Source organism: Trichomycterus rosablanca, chromosome 3 (genome assembly GCF_030014385.1).
Source record: "Trichomycterus rosablanca isolate fTriRos1 chromosome 3, fTriRos1.hap1, whole genome shotgun sequence".
Taxonomy (NCBI): Eukaryota; Metazoa; Chordata; class Actinopteri; order Siluriformes; family Trichomycteridae; genus Trichomycterus; species Trichomycterus rosablanca.
The window spans coordinates 48,829,561-48,846,902 of NC_085990.1; the positions used below are offsets into that span (position 1 = coordinate 48,829,561).

The following is a 17,342-nucleotide window of genomic DNA, read 5'->3' on the forward strand; positions in this document are numbered from 1 at the left end:
TATGCATTTTGTCACCTACACTTGACGAGTGCATATGCGGATCAGCGTTGTGTACGGAGAGACACACCCTGATCCGCACTCTCTCCACGTCTCTGTGCAGGTGGCATCAATCAGCCAGCAGAGGTCATAATTGCATCAGTCATAAGAGAGTCCCTATCCGGCTTAATATCCCACTCCTATCTGAACAACAGCCCAATCGTTGTTCATGTGGCCGCTCAGCCCAGCTGGCAGGCAGAGCTGAGACTCGATACGATGTATTCGAGATCCCAGCTCTGGTGTTTTACCGCTGTGCCACCTGAGCGGCCTATCACTTTCATTTTTGATCATATCTATTAGCACAGAGTTAAATGAGATTTTGTGAATTTACTGTAATAACAAACACAATATGGTTTGAATGGTTTCCCCTCAGTGTTATATCATGATGTACTGTTGAAAATTCTGGCCCACTTGGTGTAATTCATTTTCTGACAAAATTTAGGGTAGCCAATGCCCACCATGCCACACAGTTGTAAATAAATGATTTTTTTTAATTTTCTTTTTATAAAAAATAGTTTCGGGTATTTACCCAACATTTAATGCTTACATTTTTTGCATCTGAGACAAATTGTAGGAAATCAGAATTAAAGGTTAGAAAGAGACAAAATCATTATGGAAGAGTGACATAGAGTAACATCAAGAGAGCAAGAGATGGGTGAAAGCAGCGAAAGAGGAAGTGAGGAGCGGATGTTTGGGTTTTTGAACCCATTCATTTAAAAAGGCGATAAAAAAGAAGAACGCAACGAGAGAGAGAGAGCAAGACACCTGAGTAAACCGCAGACTTGCGCTCACACTGGCTTTCCCGAAAGTGAGGGTCTGTTAAGCGCTGAGAAAAAAAACAAGGTGAGAGGATGAAACGCCCATTGACGTAAAAGCTATAAGGCAGCAGATTACAGAGAAGGGGGAGTGTGTGTATAGGTATGTGTATGTGTATGTGTGTGTATGTGTGTTGTGCTGCAGTATGATCTCTTTGACAGCTACTGATGTAACACAAAGATACAAGCCAGGAAACTGTGTTTTACCAGTAACCACGATTTACCAGCTCAATTCATTAGCATACTGTTGATTAGGTAAACCGAAGAGACAATTCCTGTCAAAGCTTTAATGAAATCAACGTTGTGCTAATGCAGAGAGCATGAAATGTACTTTTAACACTCAGAAAATTTCCCAAACACAACCCTTTTCAGGCATTTCACTATATGAAGTTGCACACTCACACTTGTTCGGCATTTCGCTTACTTGGATGATTTCTTTGTCCCATGTTGACTAAACCTACATGAAAATTCAGCAGGTGTCATTTTTACAAAGCCAAGTTTCACTCACATGAGTTGACTGAGTGACATTTTCATAGCTGGCCTCATGTGGGTGGTTGTTTAGGTCTTACAGTAAGGGTGTGTGTGCCCATGCATGACAGCACATTTTATGTGTTTATATCTATCCTAGGCCTATTTATCTGCCCAAACTCACAACACTTTTTATTAATATCTTACTCACATTAGCATGGCCTTTATACAAGGAGTAAAACAGTGAAATATTACTGATATTACTGACTACTGATCCACAGTACTGAAGCCCCTTTGAGTCAAATATAAAATACTTTCCACTTACTCATTATTTTCTTCTGCATCCGTGCCAAAAAGTATCAGTATAAAGAATCAGACATGACAAAAGATACATGGTATTTTCTCTACCAAACTGAAATGGCTCATGCACATGTAAAAAAAAAAAGGAAAGTATTTCTGCCTTCTGTTAGTGAGCTTGAGTGGCATTATGGTAAATGCCACGCTGCTGGAAAAAGCATTGCCTGATTTCAGAGAGCTGGGCTTACAAATATAGATGGTACATGGCATTATGTGAATCTAGCCACTCGGGAAAGGGACACAACAGTGCACCCTAAGTGCTGGTCCCAAGCACAGATAATTAGGAGGGTTGTGTCAAAAGGACACACATTGTAAAAACTGTTTAAATTGTTTCAAATGAGCTGTTGTCAAGACAAGGCTTTATATTAACATTACCTTAATTAACCTTATGCATGGCAGTAGTTATTGACACTTTTTATTTACTGTTAGTTAACATTATCAAAAACATGAAGTTCAGCAAACCAAACCTGATGATGACACAGTTAACACCACTACTAGACCCCTGTCCTGGATTAGTAAGCTTTTTTTCTGAACACAGTATAAATGTTCTTTTCTGTATGTCCACACTAGAAGCATCTTGTATTACCTAAATTGCATACAAGTGTAAATAATTAAGTCAAACAAGATTTTAACACATCAGCAAAAACGTGGAATGAACTTTTAATAACTTCAATTACATATTTTAAGACCACATTTTAAGATAGCACATTTAGAAAGGAAAGTAGTTGGATTCATTTCTTGATTTGAAAAAATAAAATGTGATTTTCCAAAAACTTCCTGGGATTTCCAGAATTGTGGGAACCCTGTTTAATAAACACGGTGTTTTAGAAAGGATTACACTGAATTCAGCTTTCTTAACAAATGCCAAGACTTTGTTGTGCTTATTGTAGAGATACTGTAATTTCAGTAGAACTGTGTCAGGTCAGGTGTGTTAATGCAGTAAACAGACAGCATTACAAACCCTTATAATCCCCTACCATCTTCAAATTTACCTGCCTGGCTACTAGATGTTTCTATCTAACAAAACTATCTACTGATATGTTTCATTGTAAGAGTTTAATCATTGTAAAATATTGTTTTTTTTGAGCTGTGTTTTTTTCACTTGACAATGCCACAGTGGCACATCGTGTTATGTTGGTGTTACACAGCTCTTTCTCTTGATTACTCTCTGAAATACTCACACTAATTGGAATAGTGCTTTTAGTTCAAAGCTACTGTTGATTTATATATGAATACTATAGTTGACACAGTAAATCTTAAAGTATTTCATAAAATATATTTTAATGGAACTTAATATTATTATATGCTTTATTCATGACTAGTGGTTAGCCTGCTAAACACAGGCCACAAAGTGGGAATACAACCTGGAAATGAAACAGATTAAATGCAGGGTATTCACTCACTTATTCATTCACACCTACTGACATGTAAGCTAGTTAGAGTTACCATGTCAGTTTCCAGTTTACATACTGGCATGTTTTGGTAAGTGAGGTGAAACATGCTCAATTTCACAGTAACTGGAGCTGAGTACTGAACCCAGAACCCTGCAGCGGTAAGGCACTAGTTACCACCTTCTAAAGTTTAAAAATACAAATAAATCAGCTGTAGCACTGGTCTGGTTGGAGGCTTAACAGACACGACAGCCTGGGAAGTAAAGACGCCACCTTGCAGTAATGACTTCTAAGGTTTGGTTGACGCCCTGGCAGAAGTGGAACGTGAAGCAGAAGGCAATTTTAGGCTCTGTAAAAATCCCCGACTAGACGGTTTGGTGCATGAGGTAGTGGGATTGCAATATGGAATTGTACTAAGAGGAATATTGCAAAAATGAATAAAGGATAAAACACTTACGTGTCACCATCTTCGTCCTGGTGTGTGGCCAAAGCAACCTCGGTAAGAAGACGATTTGTATCCTCAAATGAAGGAAGAGGAGATGGATAATATGTGTAGTCTGTGATAATAAATACAAAAATAAAAGAAGTTATAATAGTAAAATAATTATATAAAAACTGCTTAAATAGTATTATACTGTATATTTAAATGGTGAAAACACGAATCAATTAATTGACATACACTGACATACAGTATTTATATGATATATTTTAATACTTATTTATTTATTAGTTTTAACTCTAGTTACATTCATGACAGGACAGGTAATTACAGGTTACACATGTATCATCACTTCAGGTTCAACGTCGAACACCGTCACGGTCAGTTTTGCATCTTCAGTTCACCTCACTTACACGTCTTTGGACTGTGAGAGGAAACCGGATCTCCCGCTGGAAACACACTGACACGGGGAGAACATGCAAACTCCACACAGAAAGGACCTAAGACGCTCCACCTGGAAATCAAACCCTGGACCTTCTCACTGTGAGGGAAAAGTGCTACCCACCAAGCCATCATGCCACCTTATATTTTTAATAAGAATAAGCAATGAGGTAAAATGCTGTGACTTGTTTAAACACAGGCTAGTTGTCGGTCTTTCATTCATCTAGTATTTTTGTCTCTGTGATACAGTACATGTTGGCAGTATTTTGTGTTATGTTGTGCTATTTGGAGACGATTAAGTTTTAACATTTATGTGCAGTGAGTTTATTTAGAAGAAATGCAGCAGTTTCAGGTCTTACAGTAATCAGGCCTCTTGATGCTGCAGTATTAATATTCACACTTTTATCATTTGCTGCACATTATCTGTAAAGATGTAAAAGTTTATCAGAGTCTGTGGCATTTATTTGGTTGTATCTTTTACAAAAGCAATCTGGGTGGAATGATTGGGTGTGCCGTGGGTAGTGCTGTTTTACACTTTGGTTACATTCATGACAGAAACGGTAGTTACTCATGACACAAGATTCATCAATTCACAAGGTTATTTTAAACACAGTCGTGGACAATTTTGTATCTCCAATTCACCTCACTTGCATGTCTTTGGATTGTGGGAGGAAACCGGAGCATTCGGAGTAAACCCACGCAGACACGGGGAGAACATGCAAACTCCACACAGAAAGGACCTGGACCGCCCCACCTGAGGATCAAACCCAGGACCTTCTTGCTGTGAGGCGACAGTGCTACCCACTTTGCCACTGTGTGCCGCCCATATGTCTCTGTTTAAAACTGGCCACTTCCAAATGTATATAAGATCCATATATTACAACACAAAAGTAAAATCCATGTATGAGTCCATGACCTTTATACAAAAAGTAAAACAGTGAAACATAGTGCACTACTGATCTACACTACTGCAGCCCCTTTGAGTCAAAATACTTACTTTCTAACTTCCACTTACTCATTATTTTCTTCTGCATCAGTGCCAAAAAAGTGTCAGTACAATGAATCAGAAAAGACAAGAGTTACATGGCATTTTCTGTACCATTTTCTGTAAAAGTAAAATCCATGTATGTGTCCATAAAAAATATAAACAAAATAAATATATCCAATAAAAAAAATATATATATCCAAGTAAAACTTAAAAATGTTATTTAATTGACTATTTGCATATGGAACCACCGCAAGAATATCACTTTCAGAGAAGTGAACTCTCATTTTAGAGTTATATATTGTAGACTAACCTGCAACTGTGCAAAGCAAATGATGACACATTTCAAAGAAATGACTGGACTCTTAATCATACTTATCTGCTGACCCACTGTCATGTTTTGCAAGAGACTACTAAGCAAACCTTACAACTTCCTGCTGATTGGCAAAAGGTTTCACAATGACAACTTGTGCTTATTGGATTGACCATGACTGCGCAATCTTCATTTTGCAACACACACATACGTAGCTATATTTCTTTCATGGTTTTGCTATTAATGTGTAGCGTCTCTGTAGAACAGTAAGGCTGGTCGTACTTCTAGGAATGACAGTCCTAATCATGATGGATGGTTTAAGAAGCTGACAATGTAGATCTGCTTCAGTGACTAAGCTGGAGTGTGAAACCTGATGTTGGTATTAATCAGTGAGTCAAAGGTTCAGATGTAATTCAGATAAAAAGAAGGTTAACCACCAAAGGTTTGGTGTAGTCCACCAGACTGGAACACTGCTGCATCAAGCTCAACAAAGTTCTAGCTAAATGTTAGTAACACCGACTAACACATATGCTGTTGTAATAGATTTAAGCAACACAGGTTCTACAGAAACATTGTATTCCATATACAGTAGTTGTTTTTTATATTTGTATTTTATTTTGTCTGATGAAGAATAAGAAGTGGATGTTTTTCTCAACCTGGTCTATCTAGTAAACCTGGTAATTATCTCATGAGTTGAATCAGGTTAAAAGTTGTGATTGTAAGATGAATTTACACAGTTATAAGAACAAGCACATGAAAGACACCCAAGTTGCTGCCCTCGTATCGATATTTAGCTGCAGTTATCCCGAAATACACAGATAATTGTATATAAATGTACACCAATCATCCATAACATTAAAACCACCTTCTGGTTTCTACACACACTGTTCATTTTATCAGCTCCACTTACCATATATAAGCACTTTGTAGTTCTACAATTACTGACTGTAGTCTATCTCTTTTTCTACATACCTTTTTAGCTTGCTTTCACCCTGTTCTTCAATGATCAGGACCCCCACAGTACCACTACAGAGCAGGTATTATTTAGGTGGTGGATCATTCTCAGCACTGCAGTGACACTGACATGGTGGTGGTGTGTTAGTGTGTGTTGTGCTGGTATGAGTGGATAAGACACAACAATGCTGATGGAGTTTTTAAACACCTCACTGTCACTGCTGGGCTGAGAATAGTCCACCAACCAAATATATCCAGCCAACAGTACCCCGTTGGCAGCGTCCTGTGACCACTGATGAAGGTCTAGAAGATGACCAACTCAAACAGCAGCAATAGATGAGCGATCGTCTCTGACTTTACATCTACAAGGTGGAACAACTAGGTAGGAGTGTCTAATAGAGTGGACAGTGAGTGGACACGGTATTTAAAAATTCCAGCAGCGCTGCTGTGTCTGATCCACTCATACCAGCACAACACACACTAACACACCACCACCATGTCAGTGTCACTGCAGTGCTGAGAATGATCCACCACCTAAATGATACCTGCTCTGTGGTGGTCCTGTGGGGGTCCTGACCATTGAAGAACAGGGTGAAAGCAGGCTAAAATAGTATGTAGGGAAATATATGGACTACAGTCAGTAATTGTAGAACTACAAAGTGCTTCTATATGGTAAGTGGAGCTGATAAAATGAACAGCGAGTGTAGAAACAAGGAGGTGGTTTTAATGTTATGGCTGATCAGTGTATACAGATCCATCTATCTGAATAGAAAGTAATATTTTAAACCGTATACAAGACATTCAGAAGCAAGCAATAAACCCAGGTCACCTATGCCACCCCACAGACTTTTATACTAATTACTGCTTATTCGTGGTGCACAACTCCAGTTCTGGAGCACAGTTTAGTAATCTTCTTGCTAAAACACACCTGATTTCACTTATAAAAGAATGACCAGGTTAAGTGGGTGAAACTGAGTATGTAAAAGGTAGATTGTCTATTTTAAGCTGCCTCTATGTGTGGGTGAATGTGTAAGAGTGTGTTGGCCTGGAACTGATTGGTTTTCATGCTTTGTGCCTAGTCTTTCTAGGGGGCGCCAAAGTGACCAAATGATGGAATGAATGAGTTGAGTTCAGCCCCTGCTTAATACAGAAATAATGAAGTGACTGGTCCAGTTAACTTTGGCTGTTTTGTCTCATATATTAATCATTTTAAAAAGAGTTTTGGGACTTCTACATAACAAAAAATGACAAATTAAGCCCTAAAAGGCGACATTATCCTTATGTACATTTGAAATTATCCACAATTACTGTTACTGTTATTACTGTTATTACTGTTACACAATTAATTAATAAAGAGACATTTTATTGCTCACTTAAATTGTCTGAGTGTTAACCCATTATTGTCTCTTAAAAGTAACCCCTGGTTCATATTTGTATGTATGTATTAAAAAAGTATGTGTTTTCAGCATCAAGAAGTCCTAATACATTTTTAATTTTTATTTCTCTTCCTTGGGTTTAGCAGACAGTGGGGTTTTTCACTTACAGTTGTGACTGAATACAACTTGAGCACTTTAAGGTTAAGAGCCTTGCACTTGGGATCAAAAAAGGCAACTTGACCGTGTTGAGGCTTGAACCATCCATCAATTCTCTGATGACTAGTCCAGTATCCTAACTACTCAAGATTCAGCCTTGTCCTATTTTATTTAACACCATTACCCTTTTGCAGTAGATCAAGTCTTTTTCCTAGTAATGGTACACACACACACACACACACTCACAGGTACCCAATACACTTGCTTCACTTTTTGTAATAATACGACAGATAATGTACTGACCAGTGCACTTTGAAGATGTAAAGTTATACTGTACACAAGCTTTTCTGCTATAAAATCATAGCCAAACCTAAGTGTTTTCCTTTAACATTCTATTCATAAATACATAATTTATACATTAAGTGATAAAAATGGAATTTAATTAATATTTTTTTATATTTCCCAGTTAAATTGTCTAAGTAATAACCATCACATTATTGTCTCTAAAAAAGTAACCTCTGGGTCATATTTTTTTCCATGTATTAAGATATTTTTCAGCATCTTTTAGTTTTAATAAAAAAAAATTTTGGTCTGTCTTCCTCTGTTTTTTTTTAATTCTCACTTACAGTTGTGACTGAATACAATGTGAGCACCTTAAGGTTAAGGGCTTAAGGGTGGCAACTTAACTGTGTTGATATTTGAACCATCAATCCTCTGATGACTAGTCCAGTACCCTAAGTACTTTACCACTGCCTAGGATTCAGTCTTGTCTTATTTCCAGCGGGTTATGTATATTTTTCCCAGTAATTATAAGTAAAGATACTGATCACTTAGCATAAAACTTGTTTCATGAATGTTTGCATTTGTGAGTATACTGGAGGGCTATGGAGTTACCAGCCTGGAGTTACCAAGGGTGTAAACAACCCAATCCAGACCTGGGTTTTTGCAGACAGATGTCGCCCCCCCCCCACACACACACACTCACACACACACACACACACACGTACCCAATACACTTGCTTACTCTTTTGTAATAATAAGAAAAATAATGTACTGTAAAGTTATACCGTACACAAGCTTTTCTGCTATAAAATCATAGCCAAACCTAAGTGTTTCCCTCTAACAGTCTATTCATAAATATATAAAATATACATCTAATAAAGCAAGCCATAATAAACCGTTATCGTATAGTGTCCTACAGTTTGCCCCAAAATGATGGTGCGCTCGGACCTGGGTGTATTTCCGTCTTTGTGCGCAGTGGCAAAAAATCCACCGCGACTCTGACCAAAATAGAACGTTTACCAAAGTTAGAAAGGAAAATTAAATAAATATTTCATGTACACGTTTGTACTTACAGGTTGGCATGACATGCGCTATATCACAAACGCCGTGTGAGCCACCAGGATTCGGACTGTGCAGCAACCTGTGCGCCTCCGCATTTAGTCCATTGCGCACACTGGCGCACTTGGGGATTTTGGCAGGGCTCGGGCTTGCACTCGAGGTTGTCTTTAAAACTTTTTCCAAGTGTATGTCCGCATCGTTGTCCGACTGCTCAGGAGAAGGCTGAGCTGGACGAAAAGGACGCTTTCTGATCGGAAGTTTGGACGTTGCGGTCTCCGGCTTCCCTTTGGGCGTCCGTACAGACTTCAAATCACTTGGAATCGTCTCAGTGGATCGATTCTCATCGTCCTTGTGTTCTTCGCTGTCTGTTCTGACTGTATGGAAAAGTCTGGAAGTGCGCTCCTCCGCCCCCGCGTCTGGTGCCCGATCTGCGATCTCCAGTGATCTGGTCCGATCTGCGATCTCCAGTGATCTGGTCCGATCTGCGCGCTGCTGTGTCTTGGTCTGATCGGTGATCTGTCTCTGTTTGGTCGTCAGGTCGAGCGGTGAGGATGTTTCAGTGTGATCGCCGCTCATGGTCATGATCATAAAGCGTAAAGGTGCGCTGGTTGAAGCCAAGCTTTGTTTTTAGGATCAGCCCGGTGACATTTCAGCTTGTTTTACAGGTACACGAAGCAAAGCTGAGCTGTATCCTCTGGTTAAACCGCTAGACACTCCAAAGGTCGCAGATCTTTCACATATCACCGTGGCTTTATAAAAAACGGGTACATAGAAGGCACAAAGATGACAAAATACATGAACTAATAACAGACTATGACACCAGTGTTACAAAAAGCATTGCCCCAGTCTCGTGAAATACTATTTCCTATGCATTACGAAAAAAGTGGCAAGTGCAGAATGGCACACAGGGTGCTCTATCCTGAAGAGCAGTCAGGGTCCAAAACACTGCACACTGCCAATGCCTGCCTAGATCTGAAGATCTGTATGTACTCAGTATCTCTTTCTCTTTCTGTCGCTCGACACACACACACACACACACACACACACACACACACACACACACACACGCTCATGCACTGGGGCTTTCCCTTTCGAAATTATTCAGTTGCTTACCAAACATTCCAGTTGCAGAAACAGAATACAGAACCAGTCCTGGGACACTTCTTCTCTAGGACAGTTCATTTCTTTTGTCATGACATATGCAGGGATTTTATGATTTTGCAACTGCTGTTTTTCTGTGACTGAATCACTGGGACACAAACTTTTTCTGTAAAAAATGAAATGAATTTGAGCTTTTTCATAAGTTCATTGAGGTCTTTGTTGAAATCTACATTCATTTGTTGTTGTAGAAACTTTAATATTATTTTTTTGGCCATGACTTCTTAATTCCTTATTAGTAATTATCATTATATTTAGCATTATTATGCTTAGTTACAGTTGTATAGTTATTATTTACACATCTTTTATTATTATTATTATTATTATTATTATTATTATTATTATTATTATTATTATTATTGTTATTATTATAATACATACCTAACTAATTCAATTTTTATTTGTATGCTTATTGTTACTATTGCTATTATGTATATAGTATTATGTACATAGATGTAATTCCATACATGTAAATAGCTATGGTTATAACTATATATTTATACTAATCATAGAGATACACTGATCAGCCATAACATTAAAACCACCTCCTTGTTTCTTCACTCACTGTCCATTTTATCGGCTCCACTTACCATATAGAAGCACTTTGTAGTTCTACAATTATTGACTGTAGTCCATCTGTTTCTCTGCATGCTTTGTTATCCCCCTTTCATGCTGTTCTTCAGTGGTCAGGACCCCCACAGGACCACCACAGAGCAGGTATTATTTGGGTGGTGGATCATTCTCAGCACTGCAGTGACACTGACATGGTGGTGGTGTGTTAGTGTGTGTTGTGCTGGTATGAGTGGATCAGACACAGCAATGCTGATGGAGTTTTTAAACACCTCACTGTCACTGCTGGACTGAGAATAGTCCACCAACCAAAAACATTCAACCAACAGCGCCCCTTGGGCAGCGTCCTGTGACCACTGATGAAGGTCTAGAAGATGACCAAATCAAACAGCAGCAAAAGATGAGCGATCGTCTCTGACTTTACATCTACAAGGTGGACCAACTAGGTAGGAGTGTCTAATAGAGTGGACAGTGAGTGGACACAGTATTTAAACTCCATCAGTGCTGCTGTGTCTGATCCACTCATACCAGCACAACACACACTAACACACCACCACCATGTCAGTGTCACTGCAGTGCTGAGAATGATCCACCACCTAAATAATACCTACTCTGTGGTGGTCCTGACCATTAAAGAACAGGGTGAAAGCAGGCTAAAAAGATATGTAGAGAAATAGATGGACTACAGTCAGTAATTGACAAAGTGCTTCTATATGGTAAGTGGAGCTGATAAAATGAACAGTGTGTGTAGAAACAAGGAGGTGGTTTTATTGTTACGGTTGAACGGTGTATGTTTACTGATATTCTCTGTTTTTTTCTTTGTACAGTGCTACTATTTGCACTTCTGTTGATGCTAACTGCATTTTGTTGCCTTGTACCTGTACTGAGCAATGACAATAAAGTTGAATCTATCTGTCTGTCTGTCTGTCTGTCTGTCTGTCTGTCTGTCTGTCTGTCTGTCTGTCTGTCTGTCTGTCTGTCTATCTATCTATCTATCTATCTATCTATCTATCTATCTATCTATCTATCTATCTATCTATCTATCTATCTATCTATCTATCTATCTATCATTAGCTGTAGGTGGTGAATTTACTATATTATATATAAAATAGACTAGTTTGGCTGCACCCATTCAATCATTGTCTGTTTTACCACCACTTTATCCTAGGTAGGGTCACAGTGAGTCATCCTTCACAGGACACACATAGACATACACACAATGATTTTCTAGTAGCTCCAGTTAACCTGACTGCACGTCTTTGGACTGTGGGAGGAAACCGGAGCTCCCAGAAGAAACCCACACAGGGGAAGAACATGCAAATTCACACAGAAAGAACCCAGAGTGCTCCACCAAGAAAATCAAATCAAGGACCTTCTTGACAGCACTACACACTGTGCCACCATGGCTGCACTCATTAAAAAGTGTACTGAACAGTGGTCTCTTGCCAAGGACGTAAGGAAAACCCAAACTCTTATGTTGGGAGGAAACTTGTCTGGATGATCAGAAATAAACCAGCAAGTGCCAAAAAAGTAGTTTGCTATGAATTACATAGGGAAGTCTGGCTTTGACTTAGGTGTGAATTAAAAAACCCTCAGATCAGTTTTTGTTTTGCTTTAGGTTAGAATAAGCACAGTTCCACAAGGAGGTGTCATCTCCCCTTACCTGCTTTTAGTTCATATGTCCACAAGGTCAGTTCGGTTAGAGGGCACACATGACACACAGCTTGAGGAATGGTCCTCAATGGCAAGAGGTCAAGTTCAGTTCAGAGTGTGTTTACAAAGGTCCCCCCATACTCCCTTCTTTAATCACTGGTGGACATACTGTTCCTGCTGTTATTAGGAATGATAGGGTTTTTACCTTTTCAACTTAATGGAGACTATTATACTAAACGTCCAAGCGGCTGCACAAAACAGCTATGGACAAAGCTTTAAAAAAGTGGCATCTAAATTATGACATGGTTTCATAAGATTAAAACAGAATAATGTCAAACTGATGAAGAACATGCAGCCCATTAAACCTATTAAGTATAAGGTTTGCTTAACCTACACCTCTGTGTCAGCAGCTTTAACTCATTGCATAAGGTCACAATTTGCGTTTTGTTTTTGACCCTGGCAACAGACCCTCATTTGCTGAACTTTTTAATAGGTGCAGTTAAACTAGCCCAGTCTATTTTGCCACAATGAAGTGTTCTATAGTCAATCATATTTACTAACAAGTAATGAGGAGGAATTGTAAAAGTTTCTACTTGCTGCTTTGCATTTGTGATGCTTGTGTGTATACAATCTAATCCCTAATGCAGTCAATTAAGTTGGTGTTTATAGCATTGGTCAAAAAAAGACAACAGTTGCTGAGGCTGAATCCCAGAAAAGTCAGTGGTCCAGATGATATCCTTCATTTGTTTAAGCAGATGACTTAGCATCAGTCATCATGCATTTATAAACCACTATTTACTCTATAATGTACCTTTACCATGTAGACGACTGCCAAAATCAGTCCTCTCCTAAAGGTCCTCCTAAAAATCCCTCTGAGATGAGTAAATGGAGGCCCGTCTCCTTGACCTCATGCGTTGGAAAGGTTCAAGAGAAGTTTGTGTTCAAAACGCTCATGCCAACAGTTTTACAGAAAGGCATTAACCAGTATCAATCTTCACCTTGTGATAGCCCATCTAACTGTTTTATTAGGGCTGTCCACATGGCCTACTCGGATAGACTCTTGTCAGCCAACAATGCTTTGTATTTTTGCTAGCTTTTTTGATCGTGCAACATTACATCTGCTGTTCCACAAGGAGGTGTCATCTCCTCTTACCTGCTTTTAGTTCATATGTCCACAAGGTCAGTTCGGTTAGAGGGCACACATGACATGGGCTATGCTGATGACATAGGGCTGTCTCATGACATTAAAATTTCCAATATTAACCAGCACCAAGATTCTGAGCTCCCGGGTTCGAATTCCGGCTCTGTTACCGGGTCGGCTGGGCGCCCTCTATCAGAATCAGAATCAGAATACTTTATTGATCCCCGAGGGGAAATTTCAGATGTTACAGTTGCTCAGATTGTATATATGTATTAAGAATATTAAAAGGTAAGAATATATTAAAAAGTAAAGTAAAGTAAAAACGCTCTTAAAATAAAGTGGCAAAACGCTCTTAAAATACACTTAAAACGCTCTTAAAATAAAGTGGCAGATGCAGTGGTGACATATATTGCACTATTTATGATACAACTATCATATTGCACGTATTGTAAGGTCTATTACTTAAGTGAGGAGTTGTAAAGTTTGATGGCCACAGGTAGGAATGACCTCCTGTGGCGCTCCGTGGTGCTTTTGGGTGGAATGAGTCTAGCAGGCACAATTGGCTAATGACTGCAGCAGACAAAATTGACCTCCAGTCTGCTGGATAAGAAAGACCAGACTAAGGAGTTGGGTTGCCCAGGGCTCCTGTATAGAAAGTGGAGGAGCGCAGAAATCGGGGTATGGATCTCCATACGTGAAGCCAACCTCATGCACAAATACACTGAAGTATGGGTGAATAAGAGTTGATTGGTAGGACTGCGCACACATCAAAGGGAGTGTGTGTCAGGCAAATATATACACCCTCCTTAGACACCATTGTGGCCCCCAGCAGAAAAAGGGGGTAAAATGCATATAAAGATAATAAAACTTCCAGTATTGGCAGTGACACCTCAATGAAAAGGAAAGCCAAACAGCTTGAGGAATGGTCCTCAATGGCAAGAGGTCAAGTTGAGTTCAGAGTGTGTTTATAAAGATCTCCACATACTCCCTTCTACACAAAACAGGTATGGACAAAGCTTTAAAAAAGTGGCATTATGACATGTTATGACACAGTTTCATAAGATTGAAACAGAATAATGTCAAACTGATAAAGAACATGCAACAGCCCAACCATTCTTTGTATGACCTCTTTCCACTCAATAGGGGTAAGAGAACAGGTCAGCAAAAAAATCCCACTTGTGCTTGCAAGAAATAATAAACTCCAGTATTCAATTCAGCATCAGGTTGTTTAATTCACTGTTATGTGGTGCATATGTGTTATACATACATACAGTATACTGTATATTGCCAAAAGTAATTGGACATCTGACCGTGAGCTTGTGGAAATCCCATTTTTAAAAAGAAGATAGAGTGACCTCTATGTGATCTTTTCAGCTATAACAACTGCTGCTCTTTTGAGAAGGCTACTCACAAGACCCATCCATGCAAGTGGCAATTCAGTCAAAATATCAGTTGTATGACTGGGCACTGATGTTGGTCAAGAAAGCCTGAATTGATGTTCCAGTTCATTCCAAAGCTGTTCAGTGGGGCTGAGATCAAATCTCTGTGCAGGACACTGGAGTTTCTTTAAACCAATGTTTTCTTTATGTCTTTAAAAAGCTTGTTTTGTGCACAGGGGTACAGTTATGCTGAAAGAGGAAAGAGCCTTCCCTAAACTGCTGCTGCAAACTGGAAAGCATATGATTTCCATTATATAACTGATTTATTCCACCTGTTAATGATTGCTGTGGCTGAAACACATAAATTAATACATTAAAAGGGGTGTCTCTAAAGTTTTGTATATAGTGTATGTGTTTTATATGTTTTGTGTTTTTTACTGTATATTCATGTGTTTGCAAAATGTATTACTCTATTGTCAATAAATTAAATAAAATAAACTGAACTTTCCTCATGATAATTTGTTTTTCAGTAGCTATAAAAAAGTGCATATTAATTTTAACAGTTACAGGATTAGTTATGCAACAAATTATATTATATTTATAACTTATTATTACTATTAAATTATATTCAATTCTATTGATTTTCTTTTTTTTTGTTTAACACAGGTTTATTTTTCAACTAAACCATGTATTTCTTTACAGTGTATACTAGCAAGATCAGCTTGTATTTTAAAAAGCGATTAGTTGCAGCATTGTCGCTCTTGCATCCATGTAATGTACATATGGGCAGGAAGTCGATGTTTTACTGTTACATGTTTTTACTTTACTGCAGTAGGAAGCGGGTTGTGCAGGGGATCTCCCTTCTCCATCTCTTATCGGGAAGTCCTCTACTGATTTTTTTCTGTATTGTCCCAAAAGGGTCAGTGGGTCAGGGATGTCGAGAAAAATTATCTGACAAAATGAAACGGCCTCAACTGAATCTGATCTGACAGGCTCCCATCAACCTCTCATTTATGTGCTTGCTCTTAGGTCTATAATGCTTAAAGGAATATTTTAGCTTATTTATTTATTTATTAGGATTTTAACGTCATGTTTTACACACTTTGGTTACATTCATGACAGGAACGGTAGTTACTGGTTACACAAGATTCATCAGTTCACAAGTTTAATGTCAAACACACTCATGGACAATTTTGTATCTCCAGTTCACCTCACTTGCATGTCTTTGGACTGTGGGAGGAAACCGGAGCTCCCGGAGGAAACCCACGCAGACACTGGGAGAACATGCAAACTCCACACATAAAGGACCCGGACCGCCCCACCTGGGGATCGAACCCAGGACCTTCTTGCTGTGAGGTGACAGTGCTACCCACTGAGCCGCAGTGCTGCCCCTTTGCTTTTTTTTTACTTTTATTCATTACATCTGCAGCATTTGGGTGAACAGTTAGCAGCCAAATTAACACAGTTGTCTGTACTAACCACTGCACTAAATTCAATCTCTGAGTGCACCTAAAACCAGACACCCAAATACAGATTGTTTCCCGGGAACCACGTAGATGCTTACAGACTGCTTCTACACTTGCCAAACATACCAAAAACTTAATGAAAAATATAGTTAAAAGTAATACCACATTTTTCTAAAGTTTTGTGTTATTACAAATGTACATATGTGCACCAACAAACATTCTATTTGACTATATTTGCTCGTTATGCATTTAAGCATCTTTAAACCTCAGGATATTTCTGCTTTACGGCCGTATATATGTATTTTCATTAAGTTCTTACTCCTGTATTACATCCACCTCTCTGATCTTAATTCCACTTAACGACTCTTCAGAACCCACTATGGAAGGTCTCACCCAGCTGTCAGCTTTCATTTACCTGGGCCAGTTTGGGACTTTCCTTTGCACTATGGGTGAGTAGAATAGCAAACGGAAAGGCTTAAAGTACCTAAAACACCATGTAAGAGGTCTGGTGTAGCTTGACAGTTAGTGACCTGTAATGTTATCTCCATGCCATGCTAGCTTGCAGTTGAGAATCCAATTTTCATGAGACTACAGTGCAAGCAGAACTGAAAAGGTTTCTTACATCTCACAAAATTTGCATACCTGCACAGAGAAAAGTGGGTAGTTTCCTAGAGGACGGGAGAGGAGCCAACAGCCAATAAACCTAAATAATAAAAAAAAAACTTACCTATTAAATCAAAAACAGTTTTGTCCAATTTCTGCCAATATATTTGACTAAAGTACAGATTATAGACAAAGCAACAGAAACATTTACATTTATATATACACCCATCAGCCATAACATTAAAACCACCTCCTTGTTTCTACACTGTTCTTTAATGGTCAGGACCACTACAGGACCAC

General features: G+C 38.8%; 1 protein-coding gene across 1 annotated transcript in view; it reads right to left on the reverse strand.

Moving 5' to 3' along the window:
- Nucleotides 1–9,654, reverse strand: part of bcl3 (BCL3 transcription coactivator) — a 39,336-nt gene extending 29,682 nt beyond the window's left edge. Inside the window, exons 1-2 of the mRNA XM_062992318.1 lie at nucleotides 9,087–9,654; nucleotides 3,525–3,624 (exon numbers count right to left, since the gene is read on the reverse strand). Of these exons, the coding sequence (XP_062848388.1) occupies nucleotides 3,525–3,624; nucleotides 9,087–9,654 (668 nt within the window). The remainder of the gene's footprint in view (nucleotides 1–3,524; nucleotides 3,625–9,086) is intronic.
- Between the last annotated feature and the right edge of the window lie 7,688 nt (nucleotides 9,655–17,342).